General features: G+C 44.9%; 1 protein-coding gene across 1 annotated transcript in view; it reads left to right on the plus strand.

Moving 5' to 3' along the window:
- The first annotated feature begins 221 nt into the window (after window positions 1-221).
- The window catches only part of TACR1 (tachykinin receptor 1), a 93,131-nt gene continuing 69,229 nt past the window's right edge, over window positions 222-24,123 (plus strand). The window contains exon 1 of the mRNA XM_005312244.5: window positions 222-1,064. Coding sequence (XP_005312301.2) covers window positions 520-1,064 — 545 coding nt within the window. The 5' untranslated portion in view covers window positions 222-519. The remainder of the gene's footprint in view (window positions 1,065-24,123) is intronic.

The raw sequence follows: 24,123 nt of genomic DNA on the forward strand, positions 1-24,123 counted from the left end.
CCCCAGATCCTGACGCCTCCAGCAGGATCCGGGTCGAGCGAGCTTTTCCCCTTGCCTGGCTGGCTGCGGGGAAGGTCCCCCCCAGAGGTGATGCCCGCGCGGCCACATCTGCCCAGCTGCTGCGCCGCAGCTGGGAGGGAGGGTTCTGAGCGCCGGCTCTGCCCAGCTCCCCTGACGTGTCAGCGGTGCCTATATAAAACCCCTCTCAAGCCCAGCCCGGCGCTGGGACTCGGAGGGCGAGGGGATGAGAAGCGAGGAGATCTCCCGATCTGCGCCTGGAGTCACCTTGGGCTGACAGCTGCTGCGCGGGCTGTGATCGGTGCAGAGAAGTTTACACCGGGGTGGCTTTACTTTCTCCCCGAAAGGCTGGGGGGGGAGAAACAACTCCACCACCTCTCCCTGCACATAGCTGTAGCTTGAGCAGTGACTGATATAGCTGTCCGGGTTCCTTTGAAGAACAATCGAGCCACGGAGGCAGGCTCCAGAGACAGAATTCACAGATGTGCCTCACAATTACAGATGTGCCACAGCTGTAGACGACTCCCCCTCGCCCCACCTAACCCAAACCTTCATGACCAGTTGCCACCTGGCTCTAGCACTGCTGGCCGAGGAGGACTCTCCCCCACACACCGCATTTTCTTGGAGCGGAGGAGAGAGGGGAAGATGGATGATGACTTGTATGTGGAGGAGAACATAGACTATCTGTTGTCCCACAACAGGTCTGCCAATGAATCCGATGCCAACCAGTTCGCGCAGCCCGCTTGGCAGATCACCCTCTGGGCTGTCGCCTACTCTCTCATTGTGATCGTGGCGGTGGTGGGGAATATCGTTGTGATGTGGATCATCCTAGCCCACAAGAGGATGAGGACGGTGACCAATTATTTCCTGGTGAACCTGGCTTTTGCAGAAGCCTCCATGGCCGCCTTTAACACCGTCGTCAATTTCACCTATGCCATCCACAACGAGTGGTACTATGGGCTGGTCTACTGCAAGTTCCACAACTTCTTCCCCATCGCCGCCGTGTTTGCCAGCATCTACTCCATGACGGCCATCGCCGTGGACAGGTGAGGACAGTTGGGAGCATGAGCCAGAAGGGCTGCGTGAGTGGGGTGGTGGTAGGAACGGGCCCAAGAGTTGCACTGGTAGGGTTCCCAACTACAGGCAACAGTCACCACCACATCTGTTTTCAGAGCATGGGTGGATTTTTTTTAATCTGGTCCTTGCTCCTCCTTAGTCAACAGGTCATAAAACATAAGGTTGCAGGCACTAGACTATAAAGACCCCACTCCAACCTGCCTGGCTATAATTCTGCAGCAATCCAGTTTTGAGGCTCTGGATGGATCTGGGAGAGGGGGGACATCAGGGTATGCAAAAGAGCTGGCCCATGGGACATGAAAAAAATAAGAGTATTTATTATTCAGTTCCCTAGCGTTTGGGGCTCTCACACTTTATATGATAAAGTTCTGTAGTTCAGTAGCTCTCAACCTTTCAGGAGTCTGATTTGTCTTGTGTACCCCACCTTTCACCTCACTTAAAAACGACTTGCTTACAAAATCAGAGCTAAAAATACGAAAGTGTGACAGCCACAGTGTTATTGAAAAATTGCTGACTGTTACCATATAATTATAAAATAAATCAACTGGAATATAAATATTGTACTTACATTTCAATGCATAGTATATAGAGCAGTATAAACAAGTCATTGTATGACATTTTACTTTTGTACTGATTTCCCTAGTGCATTTTCTGTAGCCTGTTGTAAAACTAGGCAAATATCTAGATGAGTTGATGGAAGACCTCTGTGTACGCCCAGGGGTACAGGTACCCCAGTCGAGAATCACGGCTGGAGTTCCTTCTGCAGCATTAGCATTCTGTTGATCTCTTTCTCCCCTCCCCCCGCCCAAATATTGCAAGAGAGATAACGGCCCGTTTTTAAAAAGAGCACTCGAGATAAGAGATACCTCCCTCCCCCACCCCGGCCGATAATTCTCTTCAGGAAAATGCTGTTAGCTTAATGAAAAGGGTCTGTTTTAATTGTGCCCCAGAGATGCCTGTGGCTATTTTCTTTTTTTTTTTTTAATCAGAGGAAATCTATAGTCTTGCCCTCTACAATTTCACTCACTGTCTAAATTAATTTTCCTGATTTCCTCATTTTAGACTAAAATCTATATTTAAAACAGCATGGTAAAATCCAATTACATGAGATATATTTATAGTTGAACATGGATGAGATATCTATGGGCCAGATACGATAGGTCTTAACCATTTTCCTGTGGGAGATAGCCTGTGTAAAGACCTCCAGCATTTAACCCTCTGTCTGGAAAAGGTTCTGTTCAATATTTCCTGCTTTATATTGTTCTGAGACAGACTTGTGCAAATTTTAGAGCAGGGTACAAATGTGTTGACTGAAGGCAACTGGGTTGTTGAAATAATGTTACTTTTATTACAAAGTTGGGGATGGAAAATGCTATTATCTATCACTGTTCTGTTTGTCCTGTGATTTGTACAGCTTATAGTGAGTGATGGATACACCTGTTTTCTCTGTGGCTTGCCAGCACATACCAGCATCTCGCTTACATTTTGTTCTCAGAACACAAATTCAGCAACCAGCCAATGTGGTGCTGAGGCAAGGAAGCAAATGTCCAGACTGGCACTTGGGGTTTAAACACAGGTCAGTGGAGGGATGAATTGTGATCTAGTGGTCAAAGAAAAGGACTAGAGGTTAGGACTTTTGGGGCTGAATTGGGTTTTGCTACTCTGTAGCAGATCTTTTCACTGACTTGCTCTGTGACTGAGGGCAAATCAGAGCCTTTCTCTGCCTCAGTTTACTCCTTTCTAAAAGGATGATGCATTTTATTTGTTGGTACCTCCTAGAAAATGTCGTGGTTCTTTGCTGACACTCGGTATCTAAAATTCAAAATATATAGAGAGTGATGTTCTAAGATTTCCCTCTTTCTGTTCTTTTTCCTCATCTGCATGTTCTGCAGTAATTAGAAATGAGATCGAGTAAGATAATTTTTTTGCTGAGGGCATGTTGGCTAACGTGTTAGAATTAGACTGACTTGAAAAGTGAAATGCAAACTGTTAATGGAAATTTCTGAAGGCAGTTGACAGTGATGTCATTACTCATTCATCTACAGCTTGTGAAATGTAGTTTAAGATTTGTTAGCTTGTTTTTAATGACGAGGGGACGGGAAGTCATTGACAAGTTTAATCTCTTTATCATGCCGGGCTTGAGAGAGTGAGCCCGATTCTCCTCTCACTTACCCTGGAGTAAATCCAAAGTAACTCTGCTGAACTCAATGGAGTTATGCTGGTGGAAATAAGAGGAGAATCAAACCCCAAATGGTAACGCCACCTGCAATTAGGAAAACATTATCCTAAGGCAGTGGTTTTCAACCTTTTTTCATTTGCAGACAGCTAAAAAATTTTGAACGGAGGGTGTGGACCCCTTTGGAAATCTTAGTCTGTGGACCTTTAGGGGTCCATGAATCACATGTTGAAAAATCATCCATCTATGGTAATGACAACCATAGTCTGTGCCCCCCCTGGCGTCTGTGGACCACAGGCTGAAAAGCACGGTCTTAAGATCATAGTTGCTCTGCATTGAAAATGAAGATCCCATCGCATTTTCCGTAAAAGTAGATGGGTTTTGTTTGCCCTGAGATCTTTGCTCTAATTCCTCCCTCCCCAAATATGTAGTTCGTGGTTCCCCTCCATCCCAGCAGTATCTGTATTTCAGGGGTGTTGTACCTACACAGCATCACTGTGGAAAGAGATCATATGGGCTACAAAGCATTATAAATGTGATGCTCTATTAGTAGCTTGATTTTTCAGTTAGTGCACCGTTCTCAAATACCCATTGACTGCAAGGATAACTAGTTTGTAAAGAGAACCTTCCTAAAGAAAACTGGAAAATCCGCACTACTTGCCAATGAGTATTTTCAGTTAATGGAACACAAGTCGGTTATCGGAGGCCTGGGGCTGAACATCTGATGAATTAACATTCCAGACTTTCACACACACAAATACTATAGAATTATTTCTGGACCCACTTTTGTTGGTGAAAGACAAGTTTTGGAGCTCCGCAGAGCTCATGTTCACATCCTGAAGAAGAGCATGTCTCTGCCACCCACAGAAGTTGGTCCAATAAAAGATATCACCTCACCCACCTTGTCTCTTTCATATCCTGGGACCAACACGGCTACAACAACACTGTAAACAATCATGGGGTCTTGTCAGTTGCTTAATCTAGCACTCAGACAGTGGATCTAAATTTCAAGAGTTCCTAAGTGACTTAGCAGCCTGCATCCCATTGACTTGTAATGAGACTCAGGCGATGTCTACACTTGAGAACTCAGAGCAGCACAGCTGTACTGATACATCTGTGCCAGGAGTGGATTTACCATGAAACAAACTGTGGGGTGGCACGGGCCCCCCAAAATGCAGGACAAATATCTGACACCCTGCCCCCGAGTCCCTGACGGCCGTACAGCAGGGCTCAGACAGACAGAGGCAGGCTGCCTGCATGCTGTGGCTGGTGCCCCACGCTGCTCCCGGAAGTGGCTGGCAGCTGGCACATCTCTGTACACCCCTGGTGGGAGTGGGAGGCAGTGTACGGAGCAGTGCACCGAGACCTGCTGCCCCCTCCCCGTAAGGGGTGCGCAGAGACTGCCATCAGCAGGGCTAAGGCGGTTTCCTGCCCGCTCTGCCTCCCTCCCTCCGCGCCGCTTCGCTCCTGGAAACAGCTGGCATGTCCCTGCGGCCCCTGTGTGTGTGTGTGTGTCCGCATGCTGCCCCCACCCCTAGCATGGACTCCGCAGTTCTCATTGGCCATGAACTGCAGCCAATGGGAGCTGCGGGGGCGGTGCCTGCAGGCAGCGGCACGTGGAGACCCCTTGGACTCCCCCTGCCTAGGAGCCACTGCTGGAGGGGTGTGTGTGCTGATCGCTTTGGGAGCCGCGCAACCCTAAGTAAGCGCCGCTCCCCTGCCCCCTCCAGCACCCCAACCCCCTGCCCCAGCCCAGAGCCCACACCCTGCACCCAAACTTCCTTCCAGAGCCCGCACTCGCTCCTGCACCTCAATTCTCTGCCCTAATCAAGGTACCTCGCTTTATTTTCTATTACTTCCCATTACTTATAATATAGGAGGAGGATGAAGAAAAAAAGAATGAAAAATAGGGGGGGGGGGAGAAGATAAAAGAGAATGTTCTTTTTCTTGGCTGGGTCCTGGGTGGGGAGGGGGGGGGAAACAAAGCTGCGCACAGGGCCCCACTAACTCTAAATCTGCCACTGTTCTGTGCCGCTGTAAGATCTCTTGTGTAGCCTGTCTATGCCGACAGGAGAGCTCTCTCCCATTGATGCAATTAAACCACTCCCAATGAGTGGTGGTAGCTATGTCAGCAGGAGAGCATCTCCTGCTGACTTAATGCTGTCCACTCCGGCGCTTCTGTCAGGGTAACTTATGTCGCTCAGGGGTGTGTTTTTTCACACCCTGTCCTGAGCAACATAATTTATACAGACAAAAGTGTTAGTGTAGACATAACCTTAGGCTCTCAAGTACCTAAATCACTTTCCAAAAAGGCTCTTGGGCTCTTAAGGTGCTGTTGAAAATTGTACCTTGTAGCTTGCTAAATAACAAATTAAATTTAATGTACAGAAAATCTAGTGCATGTGGCATCAGTATGTATGTTCTTAGGTGCTGCATCTCACAAGAATTGGGCTCAGGCAGTTCAAAGATAACGTATGAGTTGAGGGAAAAAGAGATACTGATCAAGGAAATCTGCAATGACAATAGGCAAATATAGTAAAGGCCGCAGTATTACAGAATAAGATGCTGAGGGCAGTGAATTATCTGATTAGTTTGTTGATGCCAAATCTCACATGAGTTATTGTTCTTTGGAATGTGGATTCAGGGTAGCCTCTGTTTCTTTTTTTCCTTCGGTCGAGAAACATGGATAACGCTGTAAAATCACTTGTTATCTTGCTCTTGGATCTAACATCAGTAATTAGATGAAATGGTGGGTGGATGAAAACATTCAACTACTTTAGCCAGGTATTTCACTCCAGACCTGTGTGCTTGAGGAATCAATTTTGAGTGTTGTTTAGTGTTTCAAGACAAGAGCTTATAGTGTGGGTTAAATTAAGTATCTCATTCCAGTAAGGGCTAGGACAAATGCTTCCCATTCAAACCGCAAACCTAAAGATAGCCCATGCATCAAGGGTGAAAACATTTACCGGAATTCCACATACCCTATAAGATCGACACAACCAGTGACAGCTATGTAGTCTTAGCAAAGCAGGGGCTGAGGAAAACACACTTGAAATCAACTTATTTTCAGTAGAGGCAGGGGGGGAAATAAATACATACAGAATTGAATATGGTTTATATTCCCCAAGTGGAGTGATTCATCTCTGTCAGTAACTTGGATATAGGAGTACTTGTGGCATCTTAGAGACTAACAAATTTATTATTTAACTTGGATATGTAATCTAAAGGATGCTTGGCGTATTAGCCATCAAGTTATTCACAAGAACATTGCTTTACAAAAAGCTGTTCAATCTATTTCAAAATGTGCCCTCTGTAAATAATTTCTATAACACACTTGCCAGAGGATGCGAAATTGCCTTCTAAAGAATGAACAAACCCTATGCACCAATCAATCAGCAAACATTTTACAAGCTAAGATGTTTATGTAAAATTCACACATAATAGAATTTAGGTATACAGAATCTGAAACTGGATTGTACAAGTCGCTTTAAAAAAATTCTTTTACTTGCAAATACACCTCTATCTCGATATAACGCTGTCCTCGGGAGCCAAAAAATCTTACCGCGTTATATCAAACTTGCTTTGATCCACTGGAGTGCGCAGCCCCGCCCCCTCGGAGCACTGCTTTACAGTGTTATATCCAAATTCTTGTTATATCAGGTCGCGTTATATCGGGGTAGAGGTGTATTTTGTCTGTTTTTTTCAGAGGTGTCAAATTTCTAGTATAAGTTAACAGAAGCTGCAGGTGCTCTGAAAAAATCAGGCTGATTATCATCTCCCTTGGAAAATATCTTCCAGTGCCACAGCGTTACAGCAAGGCTCGGAGCTAATTGTTACAGCAGATAGGGGGCCTGCTCCTGAAAGGGAATGAGTGCATTCTTAACCGCTGCCAAATTTAAGGGAATTGAGACCACTCAGCACTACATAGGATTGGGCAGAAGCATTGCAAGGGCTACACAGCTACCTCCCTTTAGATTTTTGGTAAGAACCTGCTGCACAAGTCTGGTGCTGTGCAGCATTTCATTTCTATGCAACTGGGAGCACAGTAGCGCTTGCTATCTGCAGGGTCGTTTCCCAGATTCCAGTTTCAAATTCTTCCAGTGACGGAATTCAATACCAGTTGAAATGATAATTACAGACAGAATTATAAACACCGAGCTAGGAAAGGACAAGCCAGGATGGCTCCTGCCTAGAAAAATCATGCCTTTTTAATCTATTACGTGAGCTAAGAAAACCCTGGTTCTCCTTTACTCACTAGTTAATACAGTTTATTTGGTCTTTTTAAAAAGTCTTTGACAAAGTCCTTCAGAAACAACTATTAAGGAAATGACATCAGAGGGTGAGAAGTAAACTACCACCATGAACTAGAAACTGGCTGAGACGAAAGGAAAGAGTAGGGGATAAATATGTGGCGTCAATGGACAGTTTTCAGCACGGCTACAGGTTTGTAGCAGGGAGTCTCCAGGCTCTGAACTCAGATCAGTGTTTCGGTTTATTGGTCTGGAAAAGAGGTGAGGTGGCAATGATTGCATGTGACAATAATTTGGATTCTAATTCTGATGTGTTGAAAACAGTGTTAAAATTCTCATGGGTTTTCCTGGGCCTGCTTGCAGGCTAGGGGACTTTATACAGAAGTGTGCAATCTAGGTCTTCAGCAGTCAGTTTGCAAAGAGCCAGCCTAGTTCACCAGTGGAGGAAGGCAGGGAGGTAGGTTTCCCCTCCCCTCACTTAACTTCCAGATATTCTACAAGGAAGAACCCGCAATGGGAGGAAAATGGCACATTGCCAATATCACTGCTAGCTCTTCCTCTGACTGCACCTGTGGGGGTCCTGGCCAGACAGGCTTCCTGACTCTAGAGGTTTCTGCCCAGGTCCTTGTTTCGACTTGCTGGGAATGCAACCTGCATGCCCCCACCAATGAAAGCCAGGCTGGGGGAACCATCTTGTGAGAAAGGTGTCTGTTGGTGGAGTCCCTCTGGAAGCAGGTAAGAGCTGCAGGAGGAGGTGGCTCATCTGCGTAGCCTCCAGGAGAGCGAGGATTTTATTGGCAGGATGCACCTGGAAACATCTGGGATAGAGGATGCTAGCTAACCACAGATGGACTACAGTGGCACCAGAGGAGACAGGAGAATCGGTTGCTCTATGGGGAGGAAACTGGCTGCTGGCTCACTTGAGCACTAGACAGTGCTGCCCCCCACCATCAGGTTCCCTGTCCACTGAGGTGAAGAACTGGTATGTTGTACTGGCAACAAGAGGACAGGAGCAGACCCCAGTGGCTGAGTAGGAACTGCCACCTGGCCCCAAGGCTGGAAGATCATGACCACCACACCCAACAGGAGGCAATGTAGGGTGCTGGTGGTCAGGGACTCCCTTCTGAGGTGGTCAGAGGCATCCATCTGCTGACCTGACATCCTGGGAGATGTGTGCTTACCTGGAGCCCATGGCTGAGACATTACAGAAAGGTTGCTGAGGTTCATCCATCCCTCTAGCCACTACTCCATGCTACACATCCACATGGGCACTGATGATACTGCCTGCTATGACCCTGAGCCAATCAGCTGTGACTACAAGGCTCTGGGAGTGAGCATGAAAGGGTTGGGGGTGCAGGTGGCTTACCCAGTTGAGGGTAAGGGTCCAAGCAGGGACACACGGCTGCAAGATGGTGTTGATGGGAGGGCTTTGGCTTCCTGAACCATGGGATGCTGTTTTGGGAAGGAGGTCTGCTGGAAGAGATGGGGTCCACGTAGTGCTTAATTTGTAATGAAAGAGGTGCCAGGGCTCAAGCAATTTTTTCTGCATTCATAGCTGATGAAGCAAGCCCAATTTGTAAGCACCTAGAGTATAACAGGGTTATAAGTAATAGCCAACATGTATTTGCTAAGAGCAAACCATGGCAAAACAACCTAACCTAACAAATTTCTGTGTATTTGTACGCAACTGATGCACTTTGCTTGTTCCTGTAATTCTGTCTTGTGACACTCTTTGTGCTGAAGTTTTTGTACCCCTCAAAGACAAGGTATATACCACCTGCTGCTAGCAGGTGTTCAATGAGACTCTGAAATTGGTCACAGATTCCTTGACGATACTATGTACTAGCCAATGTATTATCCAAAGAACTGCAGAGCCATCAATGACTGTGCAGGTAACTTCTTGTGAAGTATGTATGCCTGACACCTCTGTCTGCAGCTGCTTCTTTAGGTTTAGGTTAGTGGTTCTTCTTTGACAGGGCCACTGGCTTAGTGGATTGGGGGAAGTTGTAGATGTGATGTATCTTGATTTTAGTAAGGCTTTTGACACAGTCCCATGTGACATTCTCATAAGCAAACTAGGGAAATATGGTCTAGATGAAATTACTCTGAGGTAGATGCAAAACTGGTTGAAAGACTGCACTCATAAAGCAGTTATCAATGGTTCGCTGTCAGATTGGAGGGATGTATTTAGTGGGGTTCCATAGGGGTCTGTCACTATTCAATATTTTCAATTACTTGGATAATGGAGTGGAGAGTACGTTTATAAAATTTGCCAAGCTGGTAGGGGTTGCAAGCACTTTGGAGGACAGGATTAGAATTCAAAAGGACCTTGACAAATTGGAGAATTGGACTGAAATCAACAAGATGAAAGTCAATAAAGACAAATGCAAAGTACTACCTCTAGGAAGGAAAAATCAAATGCACAACTACAAAATGGGGAATAACTGGCTAAGGGGCAGTACTGCTGAATAGGACTTGGGGGTTACAGTGGATCACAAATTGAATACGAGTCAACAGTGTGATGTAGTTGTGAAAAGGTTGATGTCACTCCAGGCTGTATTAACCAGAAACTGCTGAACTTGAATTAATATGCAAATTAGATACTATCAATTTAGGCTTGAATAGAGACTGGGAATGGCTGAGCCATTACACACATTGAATCTATTTCCCCATGTTAAGTATTCTCACACCTCTTGTCAAACTGTCTGTAATGGGCTATCTTGATTATCACTACAAAAGTTTTTTCTCTTAATTAATTAGCCTCTTAGAGTTGGTAGAACAACTCCCACCTTTTCATGTTCTCTGTATGTGTATATATATCTCCTCACTATGTGTTCCATTCTATGCATCCGATGAAGTGGGCTGTAGCCACGAAAGCTTATGCTCAAATCCCACAAGTACTCCTGTTCTTTTTTTGTATTAACAGGAGTGTTGTATGTAAGAGATGGGAAGTAATTGTCTCTTTCTACTAGGCACTGTGAGGAATCAGCTGGAGTACAGGGTCTGGTTCTGGGTGCCACACTTTAAGAAAGATGTGGAAAAAATTGGAGAGAGTCCAGAGGAGAGCAACAAAAATGTAAAAAACAAACCAACAAACAAGTTAAAAACCTGACCTGTAAGAAAAAGTTTTGAAAAAAAAAAAATAAAAAACAGTTCCTTCTGTTGTTGCTGTACTGGCTCTGCAGGACTAAGGGTACATCTACATTACCTGCTGGATTGGCGGGTAGTGATCGATCTATCTGGGATCGATTTATTGTGTCTAGTATAGACACGATAAATAGATCCCTGATCGTTCTGCCGTCGACTCCTGTACTACACCGTGGTGAGAGGCGGAAGCGGAGTCGATGGGGGGGCGGCAGCAGTCGACCCCGCGCTGCGAGGACGCGAGGTAAGTCAACCTAAGATACGTTGACTTCAACTACGCTGAAGTTGCGTATCTTAGGTCGATCCCTCCCTCCCCCCCCCCCCCAAGTGTAGAACAGGCCTAAATGAAGGGAAAAAAGACACTTATTTCTGTCAGTGAAGTAGCCAGCTCTGACTCTGAATACATATGGGGTGCAATTCCCCCCTGTGCAGAGAGCCAGTACAAGACCTATGCACCACTGAAGTTCTATTTTGAGGACTTAGGTGGTGCAAATTTGTGCTGGCCCTGGGCACAGGGGTAAATTTCACCTAGGGAGCATATTTGAGTAGGATTTCCAATCATTTTTCTGAATATTTTGAGGCTCATTAACCTTAGCTCTGTTCCAACTCCTTTGTCCACCCACTTGCACACCCTGCTGTCACACCTGCTTTCAGTTTGACCCCCCTGCTGTCATGGGATGTGCTGGAATTCAGCAAGCAAAATGAGAGGGCCATCACTGTCATAATATGCAGCTAAGTGAGAAGTTTAAAGACTCTTCAATGTGCAAACAGCAATCATAGAGGAAACAGTAAATCTGGATAAACCTTTATTCCTCCCATATGGCTAATAAAACGGTTACTGCCTGCAATCGGGAACTGAGGCTACATTTTTTTGTTTGCATTGTTTGAACCAAAATGCACAAATACAGACTGGGGGATAACTGGCTCAGCAGCGGCACTGCTGGGAAGGATCTTGGAGTAGTGGTGGATCACAATCGCTACATGAGTCAGCAATGCGGTGCTATTGAAAAAAGCAAATGAAATGTTGGGTTGCATTCACAGAGGTATAGCATGCAAGTCATGGGAGATGATAGTACCACTCAACTCGGCACTTCGTTAGGCCTCAGCTGTGTCCAATTTTAGTCACCAATGTATAGAAAGGATGTAGAGAAACTGGAAAGGATCCAGAGGCGAGCAACAAAGATGATCAAAGGGATGGAACGCAAGCCATATGAGCAAAGGCTGAAGGAACTAGGCATGTTTAGTTTGGAAAAGAGGAGATTATGGGTGGACATAATAGCAATCTTCAAATACTTTAAAGGCCACCATAAAAAAGTTGTTCTCTCTTGCCACAGAGGGCAAAACAAGAGGCAATGGGTTCAAACTACAGCAGAGCAGATTTAGATTAAAACTCAGGAAAAACTTCCTAACTGTAAGAACAGTAGGACAAGGGAACAAACTGCCTAGGGAAGTCATGGAAGCTCTTTCATTGGAGGTTTTCAAAAAGAGGCTGGGTAGCCATCTGTCTTGGATGGTTTAGATACAACAAACCCTGCATCTTGGCAGGGCGTTAGACTAGATGACCCTTGTGGTCCCTTCTAACTCTATGGTTCTATTATTCTATGACTGACTTGCAATTAAGTCAGTAACTGATTGCACCTTTGAAATCCCTCTTCTGAATCCTTATACACTTTTAAATTGGTGTGTGACATCACTTTTTCTTAGCCATAAAGCCCCCTCTTTTGACTGTTTGGCTTTTAAAAGCACTTTAACAAGGTACGTTTGAGTCATGTAGCAACGTGGGCTTTATTAGGCCTCTCTCTAAAATGCAACACGCCGTCTGCACACAAGTAGCTGGGATAATCTTGTGAATCATCTGAATGTCAAATGTGTAATAATGAATTCATGGATGATCTTGCAGATTCTTTGAAAGGCGATAGATTCATCTGGCTGTAATTTGACGTAATTTGTCACCCTTGACATCTTTAATTAGTCATTGTAAGCCTCTATGTAGCTCCTTTATCATCATGTCTTCATCAGTTTTTATTGTCAATCTGAACACCATGTAGAGCAAAAGATAGCAGTTGCATAGGTGCTGGAACTAGGGGTGCTGGAGGTGCTTCTGCACCCTCTGGCTTGAAGTTATTTCCATCAGATCTAGGGTTTGTAGTTTGGTTCAATGGCTCTCAGCACCCCCACCATACAAATTGTTCCAGCACCATTGAGCACTTGTTCTACAAGAATGTAACACGAAGTGTGTAAAGGCCGAGGATGGAGTTAAAGGAATCCAAAGAGGTATTAGTAGGGGTAACAGAATTAAACTGATCATAGGACAGAAGGGGCCATATGTTCTAGCTGCTTTGTGCCATTTGCCGTATGGAGCAGCTGTAAACACGGTTTAACCTGCTGGAGCATTGCAAAGTAGCCAGAGGCTACTGGTGAATCTGGACTAAGGGCCATAGGAGAATTCCTAACTATTACAGTAATGTCTACACTGCAACGTAAGCCCAGGATTAGTGGGATTCGAGTCAGCTGGTCTGTGTTAGGGAACCCTGGACTTGAGCGTCTACATTGTATTTTAATCCAAGGTTAAACATTTTCTGACCCGTGCTTAAACCTAGGGCTCCGGTATCCACACTCGCAGTGTGCAGACCCGAGTCAAAGTAACCATATCCCCGAGGCCTGAGCGCCCCACCCCTCCGACATGTGGCCACTCTAGCCGTAGGAACATGGTGCACTGTGGGAAGACTTTACTGCCCGCCCTGCACATTACCAGGAAGCACCTCACTTTGCAAAAGGCTTGATGGGTTCGCTCTCCATTGCAGACCCAGGAGGCTCTCTGCTTACAGATTGGTGATCAGGAGAGAATGGGTTAAATGCTGACCTGCGCTGCTGCTGTTTGCCAAGTGTGTGTGCGGGGGGCTTCCATTTTCAATAGTGTAGATTGCAGATTGTTGGGCTAGAGAGGACGACAGAAGTTGTCCCATGGAATCGTGGGGTACTTCCAGATGGCTCCAGGAACTTGAGTCAAGCAGGGCTGCGGCTACATTGCTAAGCAACAGGGCTCGGACCCCGGGTCCTGGCCTGACTTCAGAATGGATCCCCCAGCCCTGCAAGGTCCTGGAACCCTGAGTCCAGGGTTAGCGCAACTGTAGTATAGATGCAATGGGGGCGCGGGGAGGGGAGTTGTAGCCTTGAGCCCAGGCTCGAGCGTGGGCTTACACTGCAGCAAAGACTTACACTTAGGATAATGGAGTTGAGATTTGCGAGAGAAACAAAGCTGTGTTGGCTGGGGGCTGGAGAAGGTCACTTAACCAGGCTTTCTTCTAAGCTCTGTGTTTCAGCAGGCACCCACAGCAGCCCTCCGACCAGAACATCCACACACACCACAGAACTAGCTGGGAGTCAAAAAGGGCCCAGCAGGATTACAGCAGCTAGACACTCAGTCTACAGGGCTACAGGATACAGACTAGAAAGGGCAGGGGATAGGGCCAGCTCACTCTGCTAAGTGAAGCTTCTCTCCGCTCTAATCAAGGTTCTGCTATGCTGATTCCTCATCCAGCTCCCCTTCTGCTCTCTGAGCAGAGTCACCCCTCCTCTTTTTGGGGAAGGGGGTCAGCACTGGGAAGAAGGAATCCCTAGATCCTGGCCTTGGCTGGGCACTGCCAGAGGACTTTGCTTCTGAAGCCAGATCACCCACAGTAGTGCAGCTGCAGTGCACTGTGTCGCACCAGCCCACTGGCATAATTTGGCTGAGAAGCCAGCCTCGCTGGCCCAGGGAGGGTCATCCCAATTCCAGAGTGTTTCTGTACTCCAGTAGAGCTGCTATAAGGGTTCAGATGCATCCTACCCTCCCCTGCTGCCAGTGTTGCAAGAAAAGAAAAAAAGGAGGCAAGACCAGGATGTGTCCCTACTTCACACGGATCCTAGGCTGCATCTTCTACCCCTGGCGGCTATCATGGTATGTCTACAATGCAGCTGGGGGCAAGCTACCCAGCCCGGATAGACAGAGTGGCAATAGCTTGGCTTGAGCTAGTGTGGTAAAAATAGCAGCGTGGGCATTGTGACACAGGTGGAGACTTGGGCTAGCCACCTGAGCCCAAGCCCACCTGAGCCCCTGGGTCTGAGCTTGGATGGCTAGCCTGAGCCACTGCCCATGTTGCAATGTTCATGCTGCTATTTTGAGCAGGTTAGCTTGAGCGGAGCTAGTGCAAATCTCCCTATCCAGGCTGGGAGGCTTGCATCCAACTCCACTGGAGATATACCGTTAATGGTCAGCATAAATTAAAACCATCTTCCTTATGATTTTTGGGGAAAATGTAGTTAGGAATTATTTACCAAAAGCAATCTGTTTTCTCCTGGCCACTCTCATCAACCCAGGTAAAAGTGATCTTCTGCAAAAGAAATGGGTTTTAAGAGTCATACTTATATGTAAAACACCATTACCATGGTATCTGAGCATCTCACAATCATTACTGTAGTTATCCTCACAATGTAGTTGTAAGGCAAAGAAATGCTATTATCCCCATTTTACAGATAAGACTACTGAGGCACAGATTTATTACGATATTTAGGTACTTAACCCCTGGCCTACAGAGTCTGGGAGTTGCCCAAAGTCACACAGTCAATGACAAATCGGACTTGAACCTGGGTCTCGCATGACCGACGTTAGCGCCTATCATCTGAACCATCCTTTCCCTCAAATTCTGATGGCAAATCCTTTAATATGTCAAGATGGGTTGAAATTTTAGTCCTACCAAAGCTGACAGCATCCTCCAGGAAAAAAAGAACAATAAATGCCCACTCCCCAAAAATCACTACACCCCAAGCAGAGACGCCTAGAAACGGAGATGAGATGATGCTTCTATGGAGACCACCAAGGACTTTCATTTTGGCAGTCAGATTCCTAGGGATTTTAAAGTATCACATCAAAGGGAAGAGAACACATGGAACATCATCAGAGGGGGTGGAGAATTAGAGGACAGTGCTGGCATTACAGCAAGATGTAGAAATGCATCGACAAACTCTCTGAAAGCAGGGCTGAGAGAATTAAAGCCTTTTTGCAGAGCTGTCAATTCAAAGAAATCCCTGTGAATGAGGAAGTTACCTGGGCAAACATTACCCCTTGTAAAGGAATTGATGGATGACCTGGGAAAGCATGAGGTCTATTTTGTCTGATAGCAGCTGTGAGGAGGGGACTAACTGTTATTTTCAAAGGTGGAATGGAGGAACATGGAGTGAATCTATCAGGCTTCCAGGCTGTCTGCCAATGATGATCTCCTTCTCCTTGGACTCTCTGATGTAGCTATGAGCCAGCAAACAGCACGTAAACAGTGGAACATTTCACAGAGTAATGAGTAGAGGCAGAAGGTTCTCTACAGCCCAGGGAGGCAGGAAGTTGAATTCCAATTCTGGTTGTGACACTGACCCCCATAGGGCCTGATAGAATGTTGGCTTAAGTGACTTGCCAAAAGGCATAAGTGGCCGCTAAATTCTGAGTTCTGCCAACTGTTGGGTGCCCAACTTGGGACATCTAGGGGCTGATTTTCAGAGGTGTTCAGCATTGGTAGGTACCATTGACTTCAGCTGAAGCCATATGCATTTAGCACTTCTGAGAATCAGGCTCCAAGTATCTGGGTTTAAATACCCAAAAGTATAAGGCCACTTGGAAAAACTTGGCCTAAAACTCTACCTCCATTTTCCTGTCTATAAAATGGGACTGTTACTAATTGCCTACCTCAAATAAGAACAGCTAATCCTCACTTTTTCTACCAGTATAATTAACTATGATGGGAAAATTAACAGGCTAGGTTTAAAAACCCTGGCTCAAGAACTGAAGCAGAGCAAGGGCGGGAAACTCAAAACTCTGGACAGAATATTTGCAAACAAAAAAAGTGTCTGACTGCAATAATTGAACAGCAGGATCAGCAGATGAGCATGAACTTTTTAGGGATCAGCTGTGGGCTGCAGCTGCTTTATACAAATGAGTTAGATAATAGTATTTGCACAGATCTTGAGTTGTAGATGATATAGGAACCATGATGCAAAACAAACAAAAATCCATAATTAAATGGGTACACAAATCGGACTGTATTATCACATACATGTTTTGGAGCTAAAGTGAATCCTCTTATACTAACTGCTTTACTTAGCTCCTGCCCACAAATCTGATCCACTGAATAGGCATGAAATTTTGGCAGTAAAAATCTGTTATAGTTAGTACAGTACAGTGTGCCGCTGCTGAAAATAACCTTTTTTAAATCTTGTTAAAGCTGTATCTGTCACATATCACTTTAAAATTGTCCGTGGCTTCTGTGCACCTGTGTAATACGTTGCACTGCAGCATGTAAGTGCTATGACAGAAAGTGATGTGTAAAATTGAAAGCGAAAACACTTCATTTTCTTTTCTTTCGCCCCTCTAAAATAACCTCTAGTGATATGCCTTGCATCTACTCAGTTGGGATTTATTTTAACAGTCAGAATCTTTTAAAGATGAAAATGCCTGCAGGGCATTCAGTACAGCTAATATTCTGAGTGCAAAAAAACAGAGATGTTTGCAAACTTTTCGGAAAAATCTCAGGTCACTTTTGCTGGTATATAACATATTCATTTCTGTAGGGAGGTCAGGAGAACGTCCCTGAGAGCAATGGCAAATTGCTGTTGAACGGAAAATGCGGCAACATATTGGCTAGGGAAGAGGTTTGGGGAAACAGCACAAATATCCCCTACAGCCGTCTGCTCTATGAATCAGCTTCAATGAAAGCTCAGTATCAGTCAGATCTCATTGCTTGAGGAAGAAAATAGAAATGAAAGCAGGCAGCACTGATGTTACTTCAGAGAGCAGCTGTACTGTCATTAGCGCTGGCTTTGAGAATGCTGTTTCACGTATTTCAGACTGTGTGCCTTGCAGAGACACACAGAGCAGAAGAATGGAATTACACCAAGAATAGGAAGGCCATCCTTAATTAAAAAGCAAATGAGGCACTAGATTAAGTATGGAGTAGGGATTTGTACAGCTGGAGGGAGGGATAGCTCAGTGGTTTGAGCATTAGCCTACTAAACCCAGGGTTGTGAGTTCAATTCTTGAGGGGGCCATTTGGGGGATTTAGTTGGAGATTGGTCTTGCTTTGAGTAGAGGGTTGGACGAAATGATCTCCTGAGGTCTCTTCCAACCCTGATATTCTATGACTTTGACAAGCTTCAAGACCCTTATTCTCACCTGTAGCTTCAGCAGCTATCTCCCTTTGATAACCACCTTAAGGTGGCTGAGAGATGGAACATACTTTGAGGATATGGAAATCAAACAGGGGCAATCTGTTGTGAGTTCTTTGAACCTTAAGATAATGGGTGGCAGAGAGACCAGCAGAATGCAAGAGTTTTGGGGCAACCCCAGTCTTAAACATATTCTGTTAAATACTAACTATGGAAGTTGTAAAGTGTCAACAGGCCATGCTGTAGTCAGGGATGAGGCTTGTGGTCTAGTCCCTGTGATTATGTATGGCGGGGAGATGTGTATAGATGGCACTTGCAGGCTTCTAGAGAGGCCCTTACATGTTTCTGAACTCTGGCTAGATGACATTCCTGGGTTGACTTTGGCACAGTTGGTACAAGCTGATTGTAAGCATTCAGCATCCGTGTGGATGTTAAAGTCATCAGGCGCTATCGGCTTTGGAGTCTCTAATGTCACCTCCGTCCATTTACGTGAGTCATCAGAACCAGATGTTGCAACCTAGCCCCATTCTGAGACTTTCATGAGACAAATGCAATGGATTCCATTCCAGTTCTGGGGTAGGAGCATTATGCACCAGAAACGAGTAGAAAGAAGAAAAATGTGAATTTTCGTACTTTGACAAGGTACATGCAATGGTGCAAAAATCTCAAAAACTAAATCACATCCTCTTTCTGTTTGGATGCCAACAATGCATAGCTATCACCTCTACTGTGTGCATGTACTCTTCCCCTGCCTCGTTCTAGAATTACAAACCCATTCAAGGAGCACAGGGTAAGAACTCCAGCTGAAAATAAAGAGATTAGAAGGATAATGCAATTGACTTTTGGCAAGGGAATAAACTCAGCAGATGGAACAAACTCCAATGGACACAGAAAAAGAGCTGGAATGTGTGATCTGCATAAGACCTAGGTTACTAATTGAATCTAATGAGAAGACCTAGTTTCTCAATAAAGAAATGTGTCAGGGAGAATAGGAAATTTGTGGGGGATTGTTTTGACTCACTGAAGCTTATCTCCAGTAGTGTAAATACCGTGCAAAGAATTCATAGAAAAATTCATTCACAGTCTTGGTGGGAACATGTCCACAGTCACTCTCTGGTTAAAGGTTTTCTCTTTTCCTTTACATGCATATTTATAAAGATCCATGTTAATAAGCGTGACATCTTTTTCATATTTGCCTGCGGTTCAGAATGCATTGTAGGCTGATAATCCAAAAGGTCTTTTGTGAATCAGATGAGGCTATGAAGGTACTTTGTCAAAGTAATGAAAATTCTCATTTTTCTCCTTTCTACCCTTTACTGGTGTATAATACAGTCTTCTTTATTGTGGCACAAAAGTCTGGAAAACTAAATCACTGCAGAGAAGAGGGACCAGGCTTGTCGATACAGATAGTATCCAAGTTCTGCTCTCTAGCTACTGAAGATACGACACTAGGTCTGTTGCATCCATTTGTAAACACTTGGTTCAAGAAGAATAAGTAGTTCAGTTGCCAGCAAGGATGAAACTGGCTCCTTACATGCTTTCTTTCAAAGGCATTCCAAATCTTTCATTTCCACTGTAAAAATGTGTATAGGGTACCATGGACAGGGGAAAGTAAAAAGTTTTCCAAAGTTAGAAGGGCCCAAATCAGACCCACTGAGCAGGATTCCTTCAAGCTTTGGATCTAATGTTTGGCTCTTATGTAGCCCTTGGAGATCTACTGTTGAAAAGGAACAGAGAGTCCTGTGGCACCTTTAAGACTAACAGAAGTATTGGGAGCATAAGCTTTCGTGGGTAAGAACCTCACTTCTTCAGATGCACTTGCTTATGCTCCCAATACTTCTATTAGTCTTAAAGGTGCCACAGGACCCTCTGTTGCTTTTTTACAGATTCAGACTAACACGGCTACCCCTCTGATGTTGAAAAGGAAAGTCTGTAAAATGAGGAGTGTGATACTGATCGGGAAACTGAGCCACCAAGAGAAAGTGTCTTCCTCAAGATCATGCAGCAGGTCACTGGCCAAACTAGCACTGAACCCAGGTCAATGCCATCTTGACTGACTCCTGCTGACTTACTAGGTCCAGTCTTCAAGTTTGTCCCATGATGAAGCAGCAGCCAGTTATGAACATTTGAGCTGATGGCTCTGGCCAATCCCTTGTTATGGCCAAAACCTTCTAGAGAGTGGCCACTGATTTTGAATGCCTCAACTTTTAGGAGCCCTGGGGCTCATCTGCAGAAGTGTTGATTAGCCACAGCTGCCAATGACTTCAGTTAGAGTGGTGGCTGCTCAGTTCTCCTGAAAAAATCAGGCCTATGGTGTCTCAAGCTAGGCACCTAAAAAGCTGTAGCACCTAAAATCTCTAGCCACTCTAGGAAACGTTGGCCTATGACCTTTGGAAATGATACTATAAAAATCAGAGTGCAACAGATGAACTGCATGTTGGAAAGCAGAAACTAAGATGCATACACAGACCTCCATGATCATGTGACGCCTGGAGTGCTTGGCATCAAAAAGCCCATTTCGTAATCACAAATGTAGAAAAGAAAGCCCCTGTTTATCATCTGAACATGTGCATTCATAACAAACAATACTGCATAGCATCCATACAGTGCTTTTTCACACCCAGATCTTAACATGCTTTATAAGGGGGGGGGATGTGAATATTTGTGAAGGGAGTTAAGGTTATTATGGTTGCAAAGCAAATCAATGGGAGAGTTGGAAGTAGAACCCGGGAATCCTGATTCTTGGCTTTAGTCTCAATTGCCATACTGTCCATATTCACTCTCCAGCAAATGTTTGAAATGTTAGCCTATGTTTTAACAATTGGTGGTTTGGGGGGGGTGGTATTTTGTGGGGGGAGAGGAAGAGGATGGTAGTGGTATCTTGATTTTTTCCCCTCATTGGAATATAGGGGAGTAATAGTGTCAGTGCTCCTTATTAATTTATGGCTTGGACACTGGTCCATGTATTTTTAGATAGTAAGCCAGGGGTAGGCAACCTATGGCACATGTGCCGAAGGCAGCACGTGAGCTGATTTTCAGTGGCACTCACACCGTCCTGGCCACCGGTCCAGGGAGCTCTGCATTTTAATTTAATTTTAAATGAAGCTTCTTAAGCATTTTAAAAACCTTATTTACTTTACATACAACAATAGTTTAGTTATATATTATAGACGTATAGAAAGAGACCTTCTAAAAATGTTCAAATGTATTACTGGCACGCGAAACCTTAAATTAAAGTGAATAAATGAAGGCTCGGCACACCACTTCTGAAAGGCTGCCGACCTTTGCTGTAAGCTCTTTGGGTCAGAGGCTGTCACTTTCTATATGTCTGTAGAGCACCCAATACAACAGAAGCTATGCTGTTTTACAATAGCTAGAGATCTGGTCCTCTCTCTCTCTCGGGGCAGGGTTGTCCTGTGTCAAAGCAATATGCACAAACAAGCAACGGCGTGTCTTGCCTCACTGTCACTGTTACGTTCAGAGGATACAGAGGTCAGCAATCCTTCTAGGCTATAATCCAGACATTTGGTGAGCGGATATTAAGGGGCTAGAGGGGGGTCAGCTTTGCTATTAAACATCTGTTTCGGTGAAGATATATTACACCTAGCAGTTGCCTCCTGTCTGACACTGGAGTTGCTAGCTGTAGCAGCTGAGTATTTGTTGTCTGGTCCCTTCCTCATGAGCCATAGCATCACTTGGCTTTGTGCTTTTCTCTGAAGGCCCTACTTTTGCTTTGCCAAACTTCAAGCCTTTCCTTGCTCCCTTCCCCCAGAGCTGGTCAGTAAAGACTCCTCTGAGCATGACAGGACACTGAAGTTCTACTAGATTTGCTCTTTTCCTTTTCTCTGCAAGGGGGGATATGATAGAGGTATATAAAATCATGAGTGGTGTGGAGAAAGTGAATAAGGAAAAGTTATTTACTTGTTCCCATAATATAAGAACTAGGGGCCACCAAATGAAATTAATGGGCAGCAGGTTTAAAACAAATAAAAGGAAGTTCTACTTCACACAACGCACAGTCAACCTGTGCAATTCCTTGCCTGAGGAGGTTGTGAAGGCTAGGACTATAACAGGATTTAAAAGAGAACTAGATACATTCATGGAGGTTAAGTCCATTAATGGCTATTAGCCAGGATGGGTAAGGAATGGTGTCCCTAGCCTCTGTTTGCCAGAGGGTGGAGATGGATGGCAGGAGAGAGAGATCACTTGATCATTGCCTGTTAGGTTCACTCCCTGTGGGGCACCTGGCATTGGCCACTGTCGGTAGGCAGGATACTGGGCTGGATGGACCTTTGGTCTGACCCAGTATGGCCGTTCTTATGTTCTTCTTTCCATTGCAAGTCAGTCAGGCTGTCTGTGTCCTGGTCCCCTTGCCACTAGGGCTTCCCTTTGCCTTCTGTTTAAACTCTCAACTCCACTGGAGACTCTGTGGTCCCCCAGATGTACATCCATGCAGCAGGTGGCTCACACAGCTTCAGATATACTATTCATTTCCTTATTCAGGATCAAAAGAAAAACTCCCTTATAGTGCACTGGTTTTATGGGTATCACAAGTATTTGCTGAATAAATAACGTAGCACTTATCACCCATTAATGTCAAAGAATTTTGCCAAGAAGGGAATAAGTATCATTGGGCCCATTTTACATAGAGGGGAAATTGAGGCATGACAGTGAAAGGCTCTGGCAGGAGGGAGGCAGTGGGGAAAGGCTCTGGCAGCAGGGAGACCCTGCTAAAAATAGGAGGGCAGACCGGGGAGGCACTGTTTGGGTGCGTAGTGAGCCGTGCAGCATACATACCCGTAGGTTCATGGCTTTACTTACCTAAGCAGTGTCTCATCGTCTACACTGCTTTTTATATCTGTGCTAAGTATAAATACCTGCTGTGTACGTACTCTACACACTGCCGTAAGGAGCATACAGTGTTGACATACCCGGGTTTACACCTACATAACTAAGATAAGAAACCAGCCCTTAGTCTTCTGTCTTGATTTCTACAGGTCCTTGATGTGCTGCTCTTTCATAGGACTTTACTCATGAACCTTTTATTTACTTCAGTTGGCAGCTCTCTTGTTTCTATAACAGAAATGAACCATTCCCCTAGCATGGTGTTAAGGGGGCTCTGTGCTGCTGGCGGTCTTTCAGATAAAACCTACAACTGCTTGCAGTCCAATCCCATAATAACAACAATACCTAGTCTTATTTATAACACCTTTTTTGTGTGTGCAGGCATGCAAGGTTATTGTTGTTCATCTCCCTGTTTCAGTCCAAATTCCATTTTGGGGCAATGGCAGCCCGCTGAACTGAAATTCCCCCTTGAGTTTTAGTTGGATACAACATTCTTCTTTGTTTCCTGTCCTAAACTGTTGTGCATTGTTGCCGTATGCTGCTAAACAGCTGCTGTATTTCAATGGTTGGTGCAATCATCCTTTATATATAGCATGTGTATTAGTGTATGAAGCACTTCAGGAGCCTTTGGGATGAAAGATGCTTCATAAATGAAGATTTTATTATTAGATTCATCTTGCCTCCATAGGGGTGAAGATAACTGCCTTCTGTTAGTTATCCAGGAATGCTCTTGATTTCTAGACGCAAGGAATACATAACTATACTACCCTGAACTTTATTTTTATTTAATAACCAAATGTACTCTCAGCTGTCCGGATACTCCAGGAATATTTTATCATCATGGTAACAACTGAAAAAAAAACCCCAATAAAATATTTCAATAATGGAAAACAGCATTGCTGACGTAATTTTTTTTAAAGCAAGAAAATATCTGGTCTGATAGGTTGTGCACCTAGTGTCAGTCCAGTCCAATTTAATATGGCAGACATAGGTGAATCCACTCTGGCTGCAGCTAGCTCCAGTGCATGTCTCTATGTGAGGATGGATTTCTGTGCAGCAGACTCCAGCCAGGATGCTGATGGCCAGATAGTGGTAACATCAGCTTGTGAACTGCTAGGTAGCCATTCCTCTGGATTAGAGTACAGGATTCTTGCTAAGCTTTTTAAAGTCATGCTTCAGTAGTGTATAGGCTGTGCACTGGTTCTCTGCACAGGAGGAATTTCACCCTAGGTAAACAGTAGGGTTACCACCCTTCCAGGATTGTCCTGGAGTCTCCAGAAATTAAAGATTAATCTTTAATTAAAGATGTCGTGTGATCAAACCTCCAGGAATATGGCCAACCAAAACTGGCAATGCTAGTAAACAGCTGATCAGAATTGTGGGCAGGTCTTGAATTTTTCTTGACCCATCTGGTATAACTGA

This window comes from Chrysemys picta, chromosome 2, assembly GCF_011386835.1.
Source record: "Chrysemys picta bellii isolate R12L10 chromosome 2, ASM1138683v2, whole genome shotgun sequence".
NCBI classification, from domain to species: Eukaryota; Metazoa; Chordata; order Testudines; family Emydidae; genus Chrysemys; species Chrysemys picta.